Source organism: Ananas comosus, linkage group 6 (assembly GCF_001540865.1).
Source record: "Ananas comosus cultivar F153 linkage group 6, ASM154086v1, whole genome shotgun sequence".
In the NCBI taxonomy this organism is placed as follows: Eukaryota; Viridiplantae; Streptophyta; class Magnoliopsida; order Poales; family Bromeliaceae; genus Ananas; species Ananas comosus.
In genome coordinates this window covers 6,051,365-6,076,807 of record NC_033626.1, presented here as the reverse complement: position 1 = coordinate 6,076,807, position 25,443 = coordinate 6,051,365, and the positions used below count along the sequence as shown (strand labels likewise).

Here is a 25,443-nt window from a genome sequence, read left to right as displayed (position 1 = left end):
TTAAATGTTAGAACTTACTACTTATGCCTCCATAGCCTAGTAGTGTATTTCGCTGAGGTCGACGGCTTACCCACTGGGAACTATTGATTAATAGTTCTCACGCCCTCTATTTGTTGTTTTTATTACAAAGCCATACGCACCAGGAGAGGCTCGGGATCGCGGAAAGGGAATCGCATCTAGCTAGATAGCGAGAAGTTTTTACGCTAGGTGGTCATCTCTCTATTTTTGTATTTATGGTAGAGAGTGAGAGTTTTTTTTGTACCTATGTGTAGAGACCACCATTTTGTATTTCTAGCACTTGTATTTGAGATCTTATGATGTTTCTACTTGTGGATTATGATAGTTGTTTAGCTCTTTTATATTCTACTTGTCATTAGAATTTAGTTGTAATCATGCTCTGATATCTCTAGATGCCTATTATTATTGCTTTAATTATTGCTTTGTTGTAGACGCCTTATATGTTGTAGGCATATGACTGGTCTGGACACGCACCGAGCGGGCTTCAGCTGGGTCCCGGGGCATGACATGTCCAATCCACACCACGAGGATGAATGCAAGCCTTAATCCACAAGCACCATTTGGCAAGGAAATTCATAGCACCAAAATCGAAAGAAGGTAGTCCCGATCTCGAAGAAAATAGTATCCAGTGGCACTAATGAGATTTGTCGTCTATTGATGACGGTTGGTGACAACACGGGCCCGATAAGCAAAGTATGTGGGCAATCGTTGGTTAGATAGGAATGTGTGCAGTAAGTGATTGCCATTCCTGAGAAATGCCACCCGAGATAGGGGTAAATGAATCGGCATACAAGGCAAGATAAGTGCTTCGTATGCCGGGCTATGAGTGGTGTTGGAGCGTGTAGAGTCGTTGAATATCGACTCGCGCTACCACCAAGACTTACGGGAATTCATAAAGTGTTTCATGTATCACGTACCACGAGCAAGTTTGTGCTTGGACCCACGTCCCTTTTTATGAGCCACTTGAGCAATCACAAAAAACGTGAAGCCGCTCAGGAGTGGGAGAATGTGTTGGTACTCTCATTTATACGACAAGTCGAATTGAGATGTAATTTGAGTTTTGCAGATGAAACTCTTTATAAAGGGTGGAGAATGTAATATACCAAATTTCTACAATTATGAAGTTTTGGTGATAACTAGCTTAAAAAGCTATTAAATAAGTTTTGACGAAGTTTGGAGAGCATTCGAGTATTTTCGGTGCAAACCGGGCGCGAAAACGGGCTCCAAAAGCTGAAACCTGCCTAAGTTGCAGATTTTGTATTAAGTACCGGTACTGGAATCTGAGTACCGGTACATAATACAAAATGAGAAATTCGAGCTCTTGAATTTTGAGGAATCAAACTTGAATACCAGAATCAAACTTGAATACCGGTACTGGATTTGTATTGGGTACCAGTACTGAAAATTGAGTATCAGTACGCAGTAGAAAATTGGAAATCCAACATTCGGGTATTGAGGTACTGGAAACTGGGTACTGGTACTGGATGCCCGAGTACCGGTACGCCAACCCGAGTACTGGTACGCAGTATTGTAGAATGCGATTTTTGAAGGGTATTTTGGTAAATTCATAGTAGGGCTTATACAAGGGGACCCTTTACCCCTTTCCCCTGTTAGCCCCACCCACACACGCACACATGAGGGAAAGAGAAAGAGAAAGGAGCTTTCATCCCTCTTCTTCGACATCTTCTTCTAGCCATGGGAGCTTGTGGAAATCAAGCTTGGAGATGGATTTTGGAGGTGAAGCAAGTCTCTTGGTGCTAGGTTGAGCTAGTGGAGCTCGGATTTGAGGTAAGCTCATGGGATTTGAGTTAGGGTTTGGGTTAAATCCCTACAATTGAGGTATTTGAGATCTTTGTATAATTCTAAACTAGATTGGTCTAGGATTTAACATGTATTTAGGGTGTTCTTGATAATACGAAAACCCTAGGATGAGAATTGGGGATTTTGTGGTTTTAGGGTTTTGAGTTAAATTGACCTTATAAATCTCTAATTGAAGGATAAATTGACGTATGGGGCAACTCAATTGAAGTTCCTACGAGGCTATGGCGTCCTATTGAGGAAAACGACCGATTTTCCTTCGTTAGCCTTGGGTCGAGCCAAAACGGCAACGGTAAATTGCGGGACTTGGTTTCTCGCTTCTTGACATCAATACAAGGTGGGTGGTGCTCTCCAGAATGGTTGGATTTCTCCCTATGTCTAATTCTCTTTGTTGAGCATATATATATGTATATTGATTATATGTGATAGGGTTCAAGTATTTTCTTGTTATAGAAACTTGCATGCCTCCTACGATGTATATATGAATAATTGTGGTGATAACTTGGAACTTAGTGACATATGAACCCTAGTGACATGTTGAACTAGTAGAGGAAAACTAGCGGATTGGACATAGAAAATATTGTGGACATTGAAATAAATGATACATTAGTTGTCATTGTAATATTGATTGTGAACCTTATGATGGAACTATGGATTGGGCATAATGTGTTGTGTTTGAGAGGGATATGGCATGAATTGAGAAAGCCTCAAGTATGAATAAGAAATTGGGTCATTACATCGTGGCATGATGTTGAGTTACCATATAATTATGAAGCATTGCATAGTTTCTTGTGTCCACATAGTGTGGTGTTTGTATAGCCTATCGATGCACGCTACACGAGTTGAGTAAACTCTCGAGTATATGTGGAAAAGATTGGGTCGGTGCATTTGTAGCGTTGCATCTAGTGTTACGATGTTATTGAGCATGCAAGGGATTGAAATAGATCCTCTGAACCACGTTAGGGATTAGTACATCCGAGTGTTATGGCATTCGTTGGCATGATATCCTCAAGGTTAGAGGATTGGATCATACTCACATATAGTCTGATTAGCTTGAGGGTGGTCGCTCCACCTCAAGCAGTGAACTTCGGAGTTGTCACATTTGGGCGGTAGCGGAACTCTCCGTAGCAGACGGTCCCAGCGGGTTGTAGCAGAATTCTCCCCGACTAAGGGATTTGGATTGGTGAGTTTGGCTTGACTTCGCGTGAACCGTTATGATTGGGTCAAAAAAAAAAAGAGATAGGTTGATTGACCATATTGTATCCTATACTATTTGCATTGTTGCATCTTATGTAGAGAGTGAGCATAGTGAGATCATATGCTATGTATGGGTCGATCATGATATTCTTGTGAGTTGGGCTTGGTCTTGTGAGAAGCCTCGATTGAGTCAAGAATGAATCGGGCCAAGTGTGTGTGAGGGACACTATTGATCATAATGGACCATGACATTCATTCCTTATTGTAAGGCATAGTAATAGTTATTATTGCATGTTGTATGTTTAGTAGTGGTAGACTACACATTTAGCTGCTTATATATCGTATTGCTATCTCCTTTTGTATTACTACGCCTTATTGGACCTAGTGGGAAAGTCGGCGAGGTCGGCGGCTGAACCCACTGGAAACTCCTTTTAGTTCTCACCCCCTATTGTTGCAGAGCCACCATTTGCGGAGCAGCACCGGGCCGAGGCGTGAGCGTTGCGCCCTAGTTAGCTGGGTCACTAAGTGTAGGTCACCCTATGCCCAAGCAAAAGAATGTAAGGGCATGTTTGGTTCACCTATTTTAGACTATGGAATCGGAATGGAATTCATTGATTCCGGTAGTTACCGTTTTACAGGAATCGGATTCCGATTCCCATTCCACTCCGGAATGGGAATGGCCAAATCCATTTATGATCCAATCCTGCTTTGAATCTCGGATTGGCTCATTCCAAAGTATACTATTCAAAATCCTATTTTATCAATACCTACCTCCTCTCCCTTCATCACTTTCCTCTCTCTTAATCAAAACCCTCTCTCAAAAATTTTAAATTTTCATTCCGATTTCCATTCCAATAATGAACCAAACATTTTTGAATGATTCGTCATTCTATTTTCCATTCCAATGCAATCAAATTCCATTTCCCATTCCTATTCCAATCATGAACGAAACATGCCCTAAATGTAAATCCTTTAGGCGATTGATTTGGATGAGAGGGAAAAAAAAGAGCATCAGGATGCAAGAATATATCACAATCTGAGCCTACACATTATTTCCAATAAATTTGCTACTTGGCAACATTGCCTTCATTGTTGTGTGTGGGCTCCAACTCGAACAGGTGGAAGTCCTCTACATGTTTTCCTCTTTCTTTGCTTCATTGTTCCTTATCAATATTGAAGGTGTAGATGGCAAGGCAGCATGTCACGATCTGAAACTTTGTTACTAAGGCAACATCACACAAAATTACTGCCAAGTGGAGTGTGCACTTTTCGGCACAACTGCTCATCATGTTTCAATCTTTCTCTTCCTCTGCTATTTTTTCCATCATCGTTTTCTCTTCCTTCGTCGTTATTTTCACTACTGGAATTGAAAGCATTTTCCAAATGAAATGGAAGGCATGATGGATCCTTCCCCTCATTACCCCTTCTTCCAAAGCATTTTTCGCTTCCTTCGTCGTTGTTTTCGATTCTGCATTAATCCACCATGGGCGAAGCGTTTTGCAGCGCCACTTCCTATACTCTCACGACTTTCCATTCAACTATATTATAACACCTCTAACATCCATTTTCACTGCATCTAATAATCCGATCCTTTTGCTATTTTGTTTGTACGATTGTTTAATAGGCGATAATGATCAATAACCCATAATTGTTTCTTATCAATATTAAAGGTTTATATGGCAGGACAGTTTGGTTGGCCACATAGGCAACGCAACCACTGCGGCTATCATCCCTTTAAGGTATTGATTTGGCTGAGGAAAAATGAGCCTCATGATACAAGAATATATGAGGATTCGAGCCTTTGTTTTACAATTTCATTCACATTAATCGTTTTAAATCTTTGTTTTCTATATAAATTCTCAAAAAGGGCATTTTATTTAAGTAAAAAAATAAGTTGCTAATATTTGTATTAATTTAATAGGCGATCATGATCAATAACCAATAATTGTTCATTATAAATATTTAAAGTTTATAACGTAGGCCAGCTTGGATGACCACATAGGCAACCGTTACAGTCATCAGCCCCTTAAGAATATATCAGGATCTGAACCTTTGTTTTATAATTTCATTCAAGTTCATTTTAGTTATAGTAACTTTGTACAAGTTGAATTGTAGTGTAAGTATGAACCCACGATTACTTTTAAATCTTATGTGAGCACATTATTTTAATACTTGATAGTTTAGGGGCATTCCACTTTCAAGTACTCTAATTTTTTTTTTTATTGCTTCTTCCCACTTTTGCCTGTAGCATGTGAGTTGATTTAGTACAGCTTCTCTATTTAGGCAATATATGCAATATTTGATTGTGCCACTTTTTTTTATCATAATATCTGCCCGTGGCATTACACGGCTAACTAAACTAGTTATCATTAGTTATAACGGACAAAGCATATGTTTATTTATATACATTGCTAGTCCTTCAAACTGCTGCTTTTATGATGTACTAGGATACACAATACGGAGGACTTTGATTGATAATTGACGACACCATCTAGGAGATTAACACATCAACAGTGCACAGGAGGTTCTTTATGGGGCACTCGATGCCTGTTCTTTATTTACATGAAAGACAAAAGATTGAACCCCAAAAATAAATAAGAAAGAAAAAAACTAACATGATTTAAGATTATTTACAACGATGAAAGTTCTAAGCCAGAATTCCAAACAAATTACTTCAGTCTAGAAAGTCTTGCGCACATCAGAATGTATTCATTGCCGGAACCTATCTCAATCCTTATAGTAGATGGGATGCACTCACCAGTTCACAATCATATCTAAGCAGCGCAGTAAAACGATCATAACACAAATACAAATGCCAACATCAAGGACTCCATCAAGGCCCAGATATCTGTATATAGTCTTTATAGAGATCTCCGATCCCCAGTACTGATAAAAAAGAAAAAAGAAAAAAGAAATGCATTAGAGTCTGTTGCGAATAGAAAATTTGCATGAAAGGACAAAGAATCACTCAAATACTAAAGGCAATCACCTAACGGCATCTAGTGATGCAGGAGAGAATGCAAAGCATTGCCTTGTAAAATCATCTCAACAGTTACTAGAATGTGGTCATACAAAATCACATATTCAAGAAAAGCACACCACTAGTACTAAACATGAGAAACTTTCCGATTTCCATTAACTGTGACTAGAAAATGATAATTACATTTCAAGAGAGGACTCTTTTAACCAAGCATGTTCATTCATTTGTTTGAAGATCGAAACTAACACATGTAATCAACTCTACATTACAAATACTGTATCATGCCAAAGTTCTTGGAGTTTCAAGTGCTTTCCGATCCCACAAATGGTTTATTAAATAAATAAATAAATAAATAAAAACTTAAAATTAGTTACCTGTATTCAGCCTTTACATGGAAATATCTACATTGTAGATCATTCTGATGCAAATTGACGATTACAGTGAGATAGTTGCGCAAGTAAAAAGTCAAACTATTTCAGTACATCAATTAGGACCTTAAATTGGCAATTATAAGTGAAGTTAACATTAGGTCTAGTGCACTTGGGTCAGCAGCTAATATAAGAATCGATGAAAGTAAAATATGATATAGAGAATAGCGATAGAAGAATTAGCAAATTTCGTGATTCTTGAACAAAAAGAAAAGGCCAATTCGTATATCAATAACTGCACAGAGAAGTTCTACAGAGAACAGAGTTGTTGCTTCCAAACGTCTGGCTACACTTATAGTATTCACCGGTAAAAGGAAACCGCTTGAACGTGCTTTATGCCCAATAGAGGAAAAATACCAGATCTTTTAATGACGCATTAAAAGTCTAGAGCTCAGATTGTTGTGCACTGATCATTAAAAGGAACCTGCATCACTGCTCTAGGTTGACTGTTCAGCAGGAAGACAGAGTCAACCTAATGGGATAACTAAATCATCGAGCACCAACCAGTTGACAGTCAACCAACATTCAGACTGCTAGTCCAGTTATCATTTTTTAATGTCAATTAGCTGTTAATTGTATGATAATCTACAGCCTTAGGTAAGGTGTTATAACCCTTAATATGACTTGGTTGAAGCTATAGGCTGTGATATAGTTAATCAGATATGTAAGTCATGTCCCATGAAAATATATGGGGAGTGCTTACTCACAGATCTTATCATTTTTTTATGTGCCTGGATATCCACATTATATCTAGAATCACTAGATTGGTTTATTGTGTACCATGCGAACTATAGATTGCATCAGCAATGGTCGTATTTCACAATTTCAACATACCAATTCACCTTTTTGGGTAGCAAAAGTTGTCCTCCGTTAAGAATTAACTTTGCTGATGGGACACAAATCTTCTAATTGTTTGGCATTTCAGTCTTTATTCTCAGCACTATTTATAAGCTGAAGTTATTACGGACAATCTTAGTACCAAAGAATCTCCAGATTTTGAACCTTCTAACCTTCGGAGGCTGATCAACTTCCCTACTGATCTACTAACCGGTGCAAGGCTCATGGGCAATGTCCCGTACTGCATCACGATGGAATTGGAGTTGAAGGATCACCTACAAGACAATTTGATTAAGGTTCTGCGATGTTCTTTCCAGAAAAGGATGGGTGCTTAAGACTTTGCCTCAATCATCAAGATTTGAACAAGGCCATGATGACTAACGAAAGTCTGTTATCCATGTTGTTGACCTGTTTGACCAACTTTAGGGCTCCGAGGGCATTTAAAATCTGGTTACCACCAGCTCAAGATCCAGGCCAACAATTGTGACACCCCAGTAATCCCACATCAAATAACATGAAGAGTATGAGAGCCTTATAGCACATTAAAATTGATAATTTGGACTAAAGAATTTTGGACTGATGGTTTAGGCCTAACAGTTTACTAGTACTAGTAGGTTTGAGTCGTTACAATTTGGTATCAAAGCAAGATTGGCAACCAAAAGTGTAGGTAGGTCTCACATCACTCGGTGATCTTGAATTGTGTGTGTGATTTGGCCTAACAAGAACATCGGAGCCTAAATGGGAAGAATTTGTTACACTTCAATAGTCCCATATTGGATAATATGGGAGAGTGAGAAAACCTTATTTTGAAAAGGAACAAAAATGGACCAAGCTACAAATGGATGTAACCACAATTAACATCACTATGGTTGGGCTATAGAACACGGGGGCAGAAGTGACTTACGAGTCCTACCAATTTATGAATTGAGGTGTCTAACAGATTAGTATTAATAATTTGGGCTTAAACATTCTAGGTCAGTAGTTTGGGCCTAACAAGTTGCTAGAACTAGTGGGCTAGATCGTTACAAGGGCACTCCTAAGACGGACCTTCGGACTCATTATAGGGCATATCCAATTCTTAGTGATGTTGTTCGGAGTGCTAGAATACTATTACCGTTGTTATGTACCTTATAAAATAGCCTTCAAACCTTGAATCAGTTCTGGTGGTTTTATTGATTAGGGTTTGGCGAGTCACTTGTTCCATACATGTGAGACCTCATTAGGGATGTCAACGGGTCGGGTTTGGGTCGGGTTTTTAAAAACCCGAACCCGAACCCGAATACCAAGTTCATACCCGAACCCGAACCCGAACCCGACGGATTTAAAAAATCCATACCCATATCCGACCCCGACCAAATACCCGAAAACCGAACCCGAACCCGAAAACCCGAACCCAGACATACGCACATCCAAACAAAGATTTAGGAAAAGATAAACAATCATCATAATCGAGAAAGAAGAAGCAAAAAAAATAAATAAATAAAAATAAAAGAAAACTAGAAAGGAAGGAAGAGGAAAAAGAGATCGAGGAGGAAGAGGAGAGGGAAGGGAGTCGTGAGATTCAGAGTACCGAGTACGAGAAATCGTAGAATAGTTCGACTTCGATCGGATCGAGACTGAGGACGGGCCGTGGGCTAGGCATCTGGGGAAGGGCCGCGGGCGTTGTCGGATTAGGACGGGCGGCGGGGCGGGGGAGACTGCGGACGGCAGATCGAAGGGGCGGCGAAATGGCGGATGGCCTTTGCCGAGTTAGGGCGAAATGGCGAATGGGGCGAACCGGCGAAGTAAGGAACCTATTAGGGTTTAGTGGTTTACTCTGGAGTCTGGCCGCTCATCGCCTCATCCCGACTCCCGAGGACCACATTGAAAGTAAGGGAAAATAGGAAATCAAAGATATGCCATTGGATTAGGATCTAATGTATAAATAAATATTATATATATATATATATATATAGAGTAAGTCTCCTATACTTTCGAAAGCACGGAGACCTCCGTGCTTGTAAGTTATTTTCGATGATAGGAAATCCGATTCGACGATCGGCGCCGTTAAATATAATCTATCCTATTGGAACTATTTAGAAACCAAATTTTATAATTTTTTTACATCATTTACCAAGCGATCAAAAGGTCTCAAAAATGACTATTTTAACGGCCGATGTGGCACGTTTTTAAGTTCAACGGTGTAGAAATATCCAAATTAGATGAAAATTTAATAGAAAATTCTACTTAACATCAATAACAAGACCAATACTTCCGATTTGAAATTTGAGTCATTTATCACTATTTTTTATGAGATTTTTATTTTCAGCCGTTCATTTTGAGGCCACTCGTTTACTAGACAAACGAAGTCAAAAGTTTATGAAATTTGGTTTCTAGGTAGTTCTAATAACGTAGATCATGTCTAACGAAACCGATCGCCGAATCGGATGTCCCATCATCGAAAACAATTTACAAGCACGGAGGCCTCCGTACTTTCGAAAGTATAGGAGCCTAGCTCTATATATATATATATATATATATATATAATATTCGGGTTCGGGTTCGGGTATATACAAAATCCATACCCGTACTCATATCCGTCGGATTTTTATTTGTTATACCCATATCCAAATCCATATCCGTTTAACTCGGGTAAACCCGCCCCGTTCGGGTTCGGGTATGGATAATATTTCGGATATCCATACCCATTGACATCCCTAGACCTCATGAAGATCCATCCCAAGTTCGCAAACCCTTCCCCCGACATTCCGGTGAAAATTTACTATATGATCAAGTTCTAAAGAATTGACAATCTTCCTCCTATAAGAGCAACATAGATATTCAATTGATATCAATAGTTCAAGATGGAGGCTTTGGACTTCATCACCACTTAGGTCTAAAGATCAAGTAACACAACACTGATTTAGTCCAAGAACGGAAGATGCAATAAAATAAATTTCATCTAGTAGTTATTTTAATTCATATGAATGGGAGATAAAATAAAATAAATTTATCTAATATTTATTTTAATTTCTATTAAGGAAGGTGTAACTCCTCTCTTTGGTGGGATGTGTTTCTTAAGTTTGAATAATGGTTTTTTCAGGAATAACAAAGTTCTAGTCAAGTTAAACTTTGATCCTCGAACTTCTAAGTTCAACATTTGATACCTTAACTTTTAAAATTAAATTGTTACACTTAAGCCCTTCCCTTAAGGGGAAAAAATCACAGCCTACACCTAGTTCATTTGCATGCCGATATCTTATGAATCCATCTTATAATTCTAACTCAATAGTTTGATTTGCAAAAATAAAGATGGTTGCAACTGAATGGGTGGGAAGATTGAAATATGAGATGGGAGATCGAAAATATATAGACACGTGCTTTGTGAATATAGAGATGTGTTGATAGTAATTAATTTTTAATAGGACATAAGTATAAGGACTAAAGTGAAACACTTTTAAGACTTTGGGATCTCGAATATCAAACTTTAAAAGTTCAAAGGACCAAAATTAAACCTGGCTAAAAGGCTCAAGGACCAGTGCTGCAATTTACCTGTTGTTAAGGATAAGATAGAATCTGTTCGAATAAGAGAATTATTTGCTTCCCTCGAGTGTGCTGAGAATCCCTGATAGATTTACTTACATTTCAATTTATAGTTGAATAATGATAATATATGGCTATTAAAATATTCCTCTTGTTTAAGGATAAGACAAAATCTCTTCTAGTAAGAGATTTGTTTAGTAATGGTTGTTTAGGGACAATATAGCACTATTTATGTTAAATAAGCTTATTAGGGCTACTGTAAATTGTTTCAAATGCAAAAACTCTTGGAGATTAGGCTTTACCTCATTACCTCCTCCCCCATTCCCGTCTTTGGCCTATATTGGTCGAGATCCTCTCTTTCCATCTCCTCTCTCTCTTAGGCTTGACTTTCTAAGCTTCCTATCTTCTCCCTTCATTCGTCTTCACTTTCATTTTATAGTTTGGAAGAAGCTTAAATACCTTTTGAACTTTGAGCTACCACAAATATCGTCCTGTTGATCTTGATGATCTTGCGGACAATATCCAACACAGTAAGAATAAATGATGGTTGTACGGATTAGCTTTTAAGTTTGACTACGCAACCTATAGTGGGTGGCAAGCAACTAACAAATTTATATCTAGAGTAATACCAATAGTATAAAATTTAAAAAATAAAAAAGTGCGCAACTAACTCTCGTGCCCCAATTTTGATGGGATAAGGTGCAATTGTTATAACAGCTATTGGTCCACCTGCTATTGGTCCGTCTTTGCTACAACAGTTAAATGTAATAGATGTGATAATTGCGGCGGTACTTGTAGGTTAGTCTAGCTAGCTCTTGAGTCTCCTAAAGTACAGCTCAAGCCTTTCAAGCCCCTTTAGTCTCATCTCAAACAAGCTTTGGTATTTTTTCATCAATATTGACTAGTCTAGTGCGTCCCATTGCATTATTGCATTTCTAATGCGACTTTGTTATAGAGATCAGCAACAGTTCTTTGGTCATGAACAGTTAGCACTTTTTTGGTCATCACATTAATTCTGGTAACCGGTCAATCTTGAACTCCAGAATTGTCGGAGCCTTTCAACCTTTTTCGATCATTTAATTCATTGCAAGTGTATAACATTTTGAACTATGTTGCACAGATACGGATACGAGGATACGGATACGACACAATATGGATACGGTGATACGGCACTTCCTAAAGCTTCTAGGACAGGATACGGGGGATATACTTGAATAAAATTATTATTTTATATATATTAAAATATATGTTGATTGTATGTTCTACATTTGTTCATAAAAAAGATAATCAAACGTATGAAATAATAGTTCAAAACGTATCAACCAATTATCATCCAACTTGATCAAATGATAACAATAAATATTTAGTCACACAAACTAGACACAGCCATTCAACATATATGTCTGTTTTATTAGGATCTATTATTAAAACAGTAGTAAAAGAAAATATGGTGCAATGTAATAGAAGAAGAAAAAACTTTCTCTATAGCCTTTGTTACTTAGTGCAAGGTTGACAAATTAGATGAAAGAGTAAAAGAGAAGCGGTAAAGTTCTGAACCATGGCTTAATACTGTGTGGAGATAGTACGAGAGGCAGCGCCTTCAACCATTCACGAGCAAAAAAATAGAAGAAATGACCAATTGAATAGAGATTGGCATTTTTCTCTCTTTTCCTTATTTCCAATAAGTTTGGATGTGGGCTTTTCGAAAAATTTTAAGTTATCATTTTAGACCAAAATAGAACCTGGTCGTATCCCGTCAGTATCCTGCAATATACCTCCCATATCCGAGCCGTATCCAATATTTTTTTATTTTTAAAAATGTCGGATACTTCATTCCTATATCAGACACGTATTGGGCGCGTATCGGATGTATATCAGTATCTGATACGTGTCCAATACAGGTACAGAATGAAATTTGAAGTATCCATGATTCATATCTTTTGAGCTCTTGCTTCAAGTTAAGGCTTTACAATCCCACAAAACATAGGAAACCAAAATAAGAATAGCCCTATTCCATTTAAGGCCATCTGAGGCCTCGGTCCTCTCACTACAATAAAGTAGACATTTAATGGCAATTTAATAGTGGCAATTATCGAATGGCCGTATTATTTATTATCAACTTAAATTTTAGTGGCAATTATTTTAAACTATATTTTTTGTCGTTTGAGTCTGTTGTAGTTTAGTTGGTCAATAAGGACTCCGTTTTAGGTCCAATTAAGTTTGTTAGTTATTTTATTTTATGTGCTTACCAGTTATAACTATGAGTATTTGAATCGGGATGGAGTTTAGGCCTTATTTGAGTTAGCGTTATGTTTTCTTAGAATCAATTTGATGCTAGTAGCTCTTTGAGTTTGGATTTGTTAGGAAATTTTGCGGCAGAAGTATTGAAATAGTAGAGGTAGGAAAAATTAGAAAAAAATGCAAAAAATATTTATAAGGATTTGTTAAGAGAAATGTTACACCAACCTTCTCTTCTAACACCAGAGTAGCTTAAACCCCAAGCTCTCTTTTTTAAATCTTTCTCGCTTTCTCCTCTCTCTCTACTACCTCTCTACTTGTGCGGTTCTCACTCCTCACTTGTGCACACACTAATTATTACACTTCGAATTAGTGCACACCTCTGCTAACTAAATACCACATAGAGCCTAATTAAGTATAAAATTTTACACGTGTATCCCAAAGAGAAGACAAAATCTAGTTCTCTTCTCCTCTCTATTCACTCCACCAGGGCCCACAATAATTAATTTGCTACTAATAAGTCAAAACTTCTATAATATATGTCTTCTCCACCAGGGTTTTAAGTGCCGCCCTGTACCGTACGGCAAGGGGCGGCACCTACCGTGCCCCCAAGGCAGAGGCATGGTACAAGGGGGATCTCGCAGGACCCCCCGGTGCCACAATACCCAGCAAGTACCACGCTAGACCCATGCCGCGATACCCCGCGGGTATCGCGCGAGACAGTGCAATACCCGCTAGGGTATCGCGGCACGTATCGTGCCGAGTTTTTTTTTTTCGAGGCACATCTAACAAAAGATTCTATTTTTGAACTTAGAAGATTAAAAATACTAATAAAATTAAAAGCTGAATTAAATCAATTGATACTTAAATTTATATAATTTATTTGTCATATTATTTATTTCTAAATTCTTATGGATATATCTAACAATTCTCCTTAAAAATATTAATACCAAAATAATTTTCTTCAAATGTTTAATAAGTATGTGGATCTTGCAAAGTTTTGAGGAAAAAAATATAAATTTCTATAATTTTATATTTTATAATTTTTTAAGTTCTAAAAAAATGATAAAACTAAAAAATTTTCAAAGTTGATAGATATGATTTTCTCATCATGATGTTCTTTTTCCTATTTTTTTGAATGAATTTTATGATAGTTGTCTTTATGTAAAAAAATTGTGTAGATCATGATGTCACCTAAGAGAACAAAAGATTTTGGTTGGTAGCACAGACAAATGGTTGGTGAGAATAGATTTCATCGGAAGTATAATTATTGTAATATAGTTGGAATGGGCAGAGGTGTCACCCGCCTAAAGAAACATATCGCTGAGATTTTTTCTTAAGTAGCGAAATGCCCTAAAGTTCCTTGGGAAATAAGACGCAATGAAAATTGAGTTAGAATCTACAAAGATAGCAAAAAGAAAGAGACAGACGACCGAGATAAACTAGATAAACGAGCGACTGAGTATCCCCCTGTTGACCCTATACGAAAGTACAGGTGATGAATTGATGCTGATACTAGAGCTGCCATGGAAGCATCTCTACAAGAAAGATGACAGCAAGATAAAGACCAACGACATAAAGCACTATTTGGGCCCTCTCAGTTTAATGCTGGTAGTGGGTATGGCTCTGGCTCTAGCTTTGCACTATCAGGTTTAGCTCGAAGTGGTTCTATTTGCCACATGTTCGACAGATTAAAAAAGGGCCAAAAGGAAAAGTGGAAAAGCTCCAAATATTATAGATATGGACCCAATGGCATTTCCTGGCCCAGATGCTCAACAACAATGCATAAATACAATGCTAAAAAAAGATTAAAAGGCATAATTGGTCGAACAATAGCGAAGTTTTTTCACTTCAGTCATATTCCTTCCCATGCAGCAAGTAATCAATATTATAGATCAATGATTACTGTCATACAAAAGGAGGGTCCAGGAGCTAAACCCCCAATGCCATATGAGATCGCTGGCAAATACCTTGATGCGGAGGTTAATGATATCCATGCATAGGTAAAAAACTTCAAACAATAGTGGGAGATGTATGAGGTTACCTTGATGTGTGATAGTTGGACTGGACAGACAAAAATAAGCATCATAATTCTTTTTAATTTATTGCAATGGTAAGGTGGTCTTCCACAAGTCAGTCATGCAACCGGTCGATTTGAAGATGCCGATTACATATATGCATTATTAGAGCAAGTTCTAGGTGAGGTTGGTGAGAAATATATGGTACAGATAGTATCGGACAATGGTGCAAACTTCAAGAAAGCTCGCAAACTACTGATGCAAAGGCATCCGCACTTTTTTTGGACTACTTGTGCTGCGCATTGCATCAAACTAATGATGTCTGACTTTGGTGAGATAAATCGGGTAAAAAAAATTGTAGATACTACACGTATCAAAGTATTGTATAATCATCTCTTGGTCTAGTTTTAATGGAGAAATTCATTGGATGAGAGCTCATACGTCCCAGTATCCTTCAAACAAAAAAAGGGTTTAAAGTCCTTGTTTGCATCAAATGAATGGCGAACATCCCGTTATGCCTCCACGGCTGATGCAAAATTCGATTGAGCAAATAATTCTTTTCACCAAATTTTGGGATTATGTAAAAGAGATAGTTGATATAGTAGAGCTGCTATACGTGGCCCTTCGATTAGTGGATAAGAAAAAAAATACCTCAAATGGGACATCTATTGTAATTTGAGGATGGCTAAAGACAATATCAAGAAAACCAATCCATTGCGGAGTCAATCTTATCTAAAAATTATCGACAAACTTTGGGATGTTCAGATGGGTCGGAATTTGTACCTAGCAGGTAAGTTGTAAATTATAACAAAATTGTTTGTTAGTGATTGTTCAATTGTATTCTTGCATTGCTGATGGAGTAATTTCTTTCTAAATGATAGGTTATTATCTTAATCTGTCGTACCACCATCGTTATAATCTTGGCCTTGTAGGAGCCGTTGAGATTGTGTATACTTGATAGGTCTGCTACCGATCCTTGCACATTTGCATATGACTATAGCTTGCAGCACAGTAATACTAAGACAGATGCTTTGGGTAGCACCTTTAGAGTCCTCTCCGAAGTAGGTAATTGTTATGCGGCGACCATAGCAATTGCATGCTTACGTGGTAATGAGCCATGGTGCCAAGCCCGGCCTTGTACGTAACGAAGTAATCGTTGCTGGAGTTTCCAACAATGCATTGTTGGCAAGCTTTGATCGGCTTCCCATGACCGACCAGTGGTTAGATTAGATACCGTTGAGCAGTTGGAGTACTTAGAGGCATTGATGCATGAGCATATTTTATTATTGTCATTATACCATTAGATGAGTTTTCTTTACTTATGGTTACTGTAGTATCATAGTGCAGTTGAATCCTTACAGTTTTCACTCATACTTTCCTATCTACTTTCAATATCTATCTATTTATGTTTTTGAGTGAACCGGTGGGTATAGTTCGTCCCTTGCGGCCTGTTGTCCCCACCAGGAAACTTGTTCAAAGGTCACATGTAGATATTACCCAGTTCGGGCTATAGATTCTACACATTTTGGAGTTACTGATGTAATAGCAACATTTTGGGAATTGTGCATGACAAAACATATGTGAATGACAAGTTTTTATAATAGGATAGTATAAGGTTTTGTTTATGTAATAGATGTTTCCGACTTGTCATTTGATGCTAGAATTGGAAAAAAAATTATAGTATTATCTAGGATGTTATGTTCTCTCTTGGCAGGTGCTCTATATTGACACTATACAGACAGGGGTTGCGGCCTTGGTGTCTATGGCGGACCTGGTCGAGTACCCAGTAAAAGCTTCCGCTATGACTCGGGCATGACATTGCACAAAACTAAAATGATAGTTGACTAGAAACATGATTAATAAGGTCGAATGGCCATCCTATAATCACAGATTTATCTTGCATTCAACTACTAAAGAACACCATACATTACCTTTAACTTTCCAAGTTTGTCAGTTATACAACACTCTTAAGGGCATGTTTGGTTCATGATTGGAATTGGAATGAGAAAACGAATTGGATTGCATTGGAATGAAAAATGGAATGACGAATCATGCAAAAAATGGTTCATTATTGGAATGGAAATTGGAATGGATATCTAGGATTTTGAGATAGGTTTTTGGTTAAGAGAGAGGAAAGTGATGAAGGGAGATGTGTCTGTGAGAGAGGGCTTGGAGTGGTTTACTTTGGAATGGGCCAATCCGAGATTCAAAGCTGGATATAAATGAATTGGACCATTTCTATTCTAGAGTGGAAGGGAGGAATCAAAATCAGATTCCTGTAAAACAAACAATAACTATCAAAAGTAATAAATCTCATTCCGATTCCATAGTCTAAAATAGGTAAGCCAAACAAGCTCTAAATGGTGACAATAAACCCCAATTGCTGCAATTATTTCCTAACTGTATAATCTGTCAGCACCCTAGTTTCATGCAAGAAAGGACAACAAAGTGAGAAGAATTTCCGCAATCGATTTTAGTTCCTTCAAAGACGCCATTCAATTGAAGACATCCTCAATTCCTTAAATAGGTATATTTACAAATTTAATCCTACTGTTCATATTAAGAATCTCTATTTCATTGGAAAATGCCAATAGCAATATTGAGGGATGTAAAATACAGCAGGCCTAAGTTCACTATTGAGCCTCGAAAAGAGAAATCCCCTTATGCAAAAGAAGAGATAGATTAGCCTATGATTTAGGGGCATAACCCTACAGTTGAATGACCTAGGACCTTAAAGCTCTTTGCATTCTACACCAATCCTCTTCATTCTTGCAAAATGCAATTTCTCAATTCACTAACTAATATGAAAAGGTCATATAAGAGTATAAGACACCGTTAATTTGAGCAAAATCAGCTATTACGAAATATATATATATATATATATATATATATATATATATATATATATATATATATATATATATGGAGTAAACTATATCCATGAAGGCACGACTTCGCAATATATCATCATTCATGCCACTGCCATGACAATAAAACAATAAATAGAACTCTAGCAAAGATAACAATGTTGCAAGATCACAATTCCTAAGATAATCAAGTAGGTAGTTAGCCATCTAAAAGAGAATTTATAAATAAAATAAAGGTGCTAATTTCATATAAAACTAACAACTGAGATACACTAAAGAGTATAAGTTACAACATACATTGAGGAAGAGAGAAAACTAACCTCTTTTAGAAAATTTTGTTTTGAAGGAAGATTCCTGTCAGCATGTTCGGCACAATAACGCAGCATGTCCAATATGGTTAACTCGGTGTCATAATCATTAACACCTGAAAAAGTAATTTGGTTTGTTCCAACTTCCAATTTAGATAAAACTTTCTCTGATGCCCAACAATATCACAAATTTTCTGAAATATCACCTGGGATGTCAAAAATCTGTGAAGTAGGAGGAATGCCGAGTACCTCTCCTAACTGAACGCGAACACGAGCACGTTCAAAGGTTGAGAGTCTATCCCCATGGGTGACCACAACAACAGGCTTGCTATCTGCAAACATATGGCCAGGAACAAATAGCTACAGTGGCTACTGATAGATGCCATTGCTGACCAATAACAAAGAACAAGGCAAAAGAAGCAACAACAAATGACAAAATACCTGGTAAAACAACCAGAACTGTACAATAGAGAAAATATATGCAGAAAAGAAGTGAATAGCGTTTAATGAATATGCTATTTATCAGATGGAACTTTAAAAACACATTAGCACCTAGTAGTCTGTAAGAATTGAAAGAATATACAAAATGAAGATGGCCAAAATTATCCCAACAAAACACTACTTTTACAAAAAAGTTAGCACAAAAAGTTGGTCATATAAAGGTAGGCTCATTTATTTAGCTACAGAACATATATATGAAGCAGACATAAGAAAGAAAGAACAAACTACATCAGAATGTTAGAATAAAAGATAAAAGAAAGGATGGATGCAACAGTGTGCTAAAAGGTGGAGAAAGACCCGGCTGCGATTCTTCCTACAATGAAAACAATTGTATAACAAAACAAGTGCAATCTGAGAAAAAATTAATCACTTAAAATTTAATGGTACAAAAAGTTGGTCATATAAAGGTAGGCTCATTTATTTAGTTAAAGAACATGTATATGAAGCAGACAAAATGTTTTTAAACACAACATAAAATGTTTCTGGATATACATAAGCTGAAAAACCAGAAATGTTCAAATATATGGTGGAATCCATGGCAAACTCGTCGAAGTTCCCAAATAAGGAACTTTAGACCTCTATGACAGAAAATGACGTTTCACGTTTATGTTTTACTTAAACTAGATAAAAGAGCCTCTTTATATGAATCTTAGGGCAAGAAATGATATAAGCAAAGCTATTCGAACATAGCTCACCCATAAGACAGGTGAATATACTTGGGAGGATTATACTGGACTCCACACACGGAATAGAAGGAAAACTTAAGACCAGCTAATTTGGGCCTCCGAACATGTGACCTTTTGTAGTAATCAAAGAGGGGTATGCTTTCTCTACACAGGAAACTTTATGTTGCACAAATAGGCGTACAAAATACAAATAAGATACAGAAACGATGACACAACACATGGCAAAAATTTTAGGCCATGATGTGCAGAGCATATAACATATATTATTAAATATTTATTAATATTAGTCAGATGATTAAAAAACATGAAGTAAAAAACCAAGTTACTTGAGTAAAAATATAAAAATGAAGGTAAGCTTTGTTCATCAATACTAAAAATTAATCAGACCAACATTAATCTTGACTTTCAACAACCATGAATTATCCATGATACACATTTAATCCAGATGCATTAGTGAGGTAACATAAATATACAAGGGCAAATGATTAAAAAGGAAAATCGGAATTGGAATAGCAATTTGTATGGAGTGGAATAGAAAAGGAATGGGAAATCCTTTAATGAGATCAGTTCAAACTAGAAATTGGAATTGGAATCATTGATTCCCACTATTATGTTTTTCGGCAAAGTGATTGACTGCATACAAGTTGTTGACATGAAAATTTTACTTTACAAAATTAAATTTAGAATTCAACAGTTTGATTTTAAATTTAAATTTTACAAAAGTTTGATTAAAATTTGAATTAAGTTTGAACTTGCATTAGAATTTAAATTCAAATAGACATTTGAATTCATAGTTCAAACTGAAATGTTAAATTGATTTCATAATTCTAATTCACATTCAAGTTTAAATTCAAACCTGAGATAAATTCAAAAATCAAGCTTACAGATGAATTAAAAATTGAACTAAAAAAAAAAAGATTAATTAAAAATTGGATTCACAATCTCATAGCTTCAATTAAAATTAGAATTTCAAACTGAACTTATATTTGAACTTAAAATTGGAATTTGAATCTAAATTTACAATTTGAACTCAAACATTTAAATGAACTCACAGTTTGTATTCAAGTTTGAGTTGAAGTTTAAAATTTAAATTAAGGTTAGAAATTAAACTTATACTTGAATTCAACATTGAATCAACAATTTCTAACTTATAATTTGATTTGAAATTTAAATTCAAATATGGTTTTACAAATTGAACTTAAAATTCAAATTCCAATTTAAAAATGCAATTTGAATTAGATTATTGTTGTTGATGATTGTCAAAGGTGTTCCTCCCTCACTTGCGCCACCCAAAATTAAGTTGATTCTTACCTCCATGTGTGACACCCCACTTCTCAAGGGATCACCCATCCTAAACTACTCTAGTTTTAGCACGTTTAACCCTTTTAACCTCTTAGGCGTAGCTACTACCCAACATGCTATAGCCGAGTTAAGAGGTTTAGCCCTATTATATCTCATATATAGGACTATTCCAAATCCTAGAGTGTCACATTCTCCCCCCCTTTAAACCTTGACGTCTTCGTTATGCTCAAGCACACTCACAAGTACCATGCGATGTGAGGCTCGTCTTGTTAGCCTTAGCCGACCTTATGGAGAGCCGTGCTCCACCTACAACGGTAGTCAGCCGAGGCACCCACTGTATGACGCTAGCTCAACTGAGACTCATCTCATACTTCCGACCGATGAATGGCACTGATACCAACAGCGACGGCCCACTTCCCAGGAGATCACCTATCCTAGAACTACTCTAGTTCTAGTACGCTTAACCCTCTTAACCTCTTGGGTCTAACCACCGCCCAACATACTATAGCCGGGTTAAAAGGTTTAGCCCTATTATATATCATCTATAGAATTATTCCAAATCCTGGGGTGTCACACCATGGTACAAATTATTTTGTAGATACTCAATTCCCAAAGCATAAAAAGAATCTTCAAATAAACAACAACAATGGGAGTCACTCATTTTGATTCATATTTAGGTCCTAAATACCTCAAACAAGCTCGAGTTATTTGGATATGGGCCAAGAATGATTCCAAACATGAAATGACAAATCAGACCAAAAAGAGATCATCGTATATCCCCCACTCTCGTATGTCCCTCACGTATCTAGCAAGTATGCCCTAAGTAGGCTTCTGTTTAAGCATAAGTTTTCTAATAGTTTCCTGTCATGTCTACTATGCGTGTCAAAACAGGTTTCTTGTCATGTCTACTACGCATGTCAAAATGACAAAAGATTCCTAAGAATTTCTGAGAATAATCTGCTATTTTATGAGAATGGAGTGAAAAACCTCAAACTAGGAGAACATTGCATAAATCCTAATAAGCCATTTATATTTGTTATTATTGCATTAGGGAGGTGATTTTTGATGTTCCTATAACATCTGTAAAAGATGATGATGAGAAACTATTAGCATAGTAATACATTTTCAAATAAGTTGGTCGTCATTATATATAGGGGAAGTTTCTATATATATTGACTTTAAAACAAGTTTAAAAAAGCCCTAACTTTCATCTTCCAATAAAATTTAGGAATATTCTGCTCAGTCTTTTCTTTTATCCTTCTAGTACAATTTTTTATCCTTTGAATTTGATATGCATACGAAATATATAAAGGGTTGTTTGGTTGCACGCTGTTACAACTGTATTGCAATTGTAACTATATGCAAATCCAAATCTAGTGTTTAATTTGATGCATTTGAATCCACCTGCTGCAATTGGAACTACATGAACAAGCCTAACTGCATCAGTTAGAGCGAGTAACTTAAAACAAAATGTAAGTTTACCTCCCTAATCACATTTTAAATAGAAAATATTTCTCTTTTCTACATCAAAGGTGATCTCACCACCAGATATAAAAAAATTATAAAATTTAAAAAATGTACTTCATAATTGTATATAACCAAACAAATTATTTATAGTTGCAGCGTTTTCTACGACATCCAACCAAACTAGATGCATGTCGTCATAACTACTGCATTTCCAACTGCAGGAATCTCCAACTATATTATATTTCTAATTGCATCCAACCAAAAGGCCTCTTAGCTAGCATTTGGTTCAGGGTTAAAGGGGGGGATAAGGGGGTTATCCCCCCCTCTTTAACCCCAAACACTATTTTTGGCGGGTGGGGTTAGCTATCCCCACCCCCTCTGGAATAGAGGTGGGATTATTTTTAAATTTAAATTTAATATTTAAATTTTAAATTTTATAATTTATAATTTGTTATCTTAAAATTAATATTTATATTTTTAAATTTTAAATTTTAAATTATTTTTAATTATTTAAATTTAAATTTGACATTTTATATTTGTAATTTTATATTTGTTAGATTTGATTTAAAATTTAAAATTTAAAATTTATAACTTTAAATTTTTAAATTTGAGATTTTAAAATATAGATTTTAATTTGGAATTTTTTAATTATATAAGTTATCTATTTAAATTTTAAATTTTAAATTTTAAATATAAAGTAAAAAAATTTAAATTTAAACATAATAATTGGGGCAAAATCATTATTTTCTATTTATAACTACTCACTATTCTTCTTATTTCATCTTATCTATCCAAACACTATTTTTCTTAATCCCGGGAACAACTCAATTATCATCCAAACGCAAAATTGGTCTATTTCAGGCTTAACCCTGAACTTAATCCTATCCCTAGAATAACTAGTTCTTACTTAACCCCGAACAAAACGAAGCCTAAGGGTATATTTATTTAGTGAGAGGTAAAATTACACTAAAGAATTGTGATATGTTGTTTAAAGGGTAAAATTGTGAAAAAGGCAACTAAAGTTAAAAGTGCTAACAGTATGTTATTAGATTCTCCAAAAGATACTTAATAGGGACCTCTAAATTCAGAAAATTGTATAAAAAGATGAAATTTTTGGGAAGGACATCAAAGGGAGCAGATTCAAATTTGAGCTTAAGTATCTGTAAACAAATGTGTGAAAGACAAGGACTGGCACTACAATCCACAAATAAAAATACACATGTTAACATGCAGAAATGAGCAATCATGAAAGAATATGTAACAATTACAATTTCAAAATAAAGAGAAATGAGCATGCACACCTTTAAATGACAAGAATGGATACTTAAAATTTTCGACGACCAAGTTGATGTACTGTGTATCCTCGCTATCAATTGAGTTGAGTATAGAGACTCCGTCAACAACAAAGATGACAAAATTCACAGTTCTCTTTTGGCAATGAAGAAATCCACCATGTCGTGCCATAATTTTAATGTTTTGCTTTGTAGCTACATCATCAGAATCCCTGTAATGAAAGAAAACACAACTCTCCCTGTAAGCAAACTATGTCTTATTATGTCGGACATTTTTTTTTTTGAGTCAATTTATACTTGACAGATTAATGTCCCACGAGAAAATTCCTGATTAACAGTGAAGGCAAATGCAGAAAAATAATAACCAGGAATTCTTGAAAGGCTTTACCTACTGACTACTAGGAACGTTTTCGTTCAAATGGATTATTCGTAACTTCACTAAAAGATCACTTAAATCAAGAATACTATAGTAGGAATAAGCACTGCTATGGGAAAAAAAAAAAAAAAAAGATTCAGGTTCTAGAGATTATCAACTCATAATGACAATTTCAAACTAGCCACACTGAAAATGCATCAAACGTCATAAATACTCATACCAAAAATCCATCGCCCCATGCCTCACTCCACGGGTCATCCACTGCTGCAGCAGCTTTAAGTTCTCAGATGGAATCGTCGACAAACCCCGAGTGTCGTAGACGCATAGAGACTTCGAATTCCTTGGGATCATGTACTCTTGCAAGAAGCAGGTCCCGGGGACCGCGGAAGCATTATCTACAGCAACAGTAGTACAGAACAGTGCATCCACCATTTCTACACGCCTAAATATCAAATTTCAAAACCTTCGGCGGGAAGAAAACTTACGGCAAACCTGAGCCCTAACCGGCGCAGACAGGTCGTCGTCAAAAACTCGAGTGATCCGATTCACGAGCGTGCTCTTGCCGGACCCTCTCGGGCCGATCAGAAGAAGCGTGGTGGTCTCCGGGATTTCGTAGTCGCTGGCTTTGGTGCCGCCGACCTCCTCAATCCAATCGCCGGGTCTATACCTACCGAAAATGCTCACGATTCGCTAAGCAGGGTTCAAACATAAATAAACCACAAAAAGTATATATATATATATATATATATATATATATATATATATATATATATATGCCTACTGCTGTTCGCTCACCTTCGGATCAAATCTTTGGCGTCTTGAATCGAACGGCCCCGCGCCGCGGCGGCAGAGGCGGCGTAGGTGTCGAGAACGGCGGCGTACGTCTCGGATTGCCGCAGCGAGGCCGAGGAGGCCGAGGATCGGTTTTGGACGAATTGGGAGTGGGAGTCGTCGCCGCTCGNTCGCGGGAAGGGAGTTGCTTCGAGCTAGCTTCCTTCGAGAACGAGTTGCTAGGTGGTCTACCTCTCGATATATATTTTATTTTTGCGAGAGGTTCAGGGTTTTACCAGTGTACTAGAGACCACCATTTTTGTACTTTTGAGACTGATAGTGTACTACTTATGGTTTCTTTTTTTGTCTAGCTTTATTTCTTTACTTTGGTATAGATGATAGAACTTTACTCGCTCTGATATCATTAGTTGCTAGTTATTTTACTTCTTTTTATTTGTTCTATCTCTTGCTTTACTTCCGCTTTTTATTGTAGACGCCTTATATGTGTAGACATATGGCGGGTCTGGGCACGCTACCGGGAGGGCCTCCGCCGGTCCCGGGGCGTGACACACATCTATTAAAAGTTTAAGCAATGCGCCGACTGACTCATTTGACCATCCAAAACGACACTTTATATTATAAAGATGCAATATAAAGGACAACTTAGAAAATTTACGACATCCTGGATATAATTCTTCGTCGGCATCTTTAGTAGCTCTTTAAACTTCTCCCATTCTGAAGAAAACTACTCTGCCGGTTGTTCTATACCAAAATCATCTATATTTGGCTCTGCAGAGTCCCCACAATCTATGTCTAT

General features: G+C 36.7%; 1 protein-coding gene across 1 annotated transcript; it reads right to left on the bottom strand.

Annotated features, from left to right (window-relative positions):
* LOC109711682 lies at positions 5,475-25,332 on the bottom strand. Its single transcript, XM_020234834.1, has 8 exons — positions 25,303-25,332; positions 24,651-24,841; positions 24,341-24,522; positions 24,076-24,250; positions 23,489-23,691; positions 18,438-18,563; positions 18,244-18,347; positions 5,475-5,919 (listed from the first exon to the last, which is right to left on the bottom strand). Exons 1-8 carry the CDS (start codon positions 25,330-25,332, stop codon positions 5,788-5,790), a joined length of 1,143 nt encoding a protein of 380 aa, XP_020090423.1. The 3' UTR covers positions 5,475-5,787.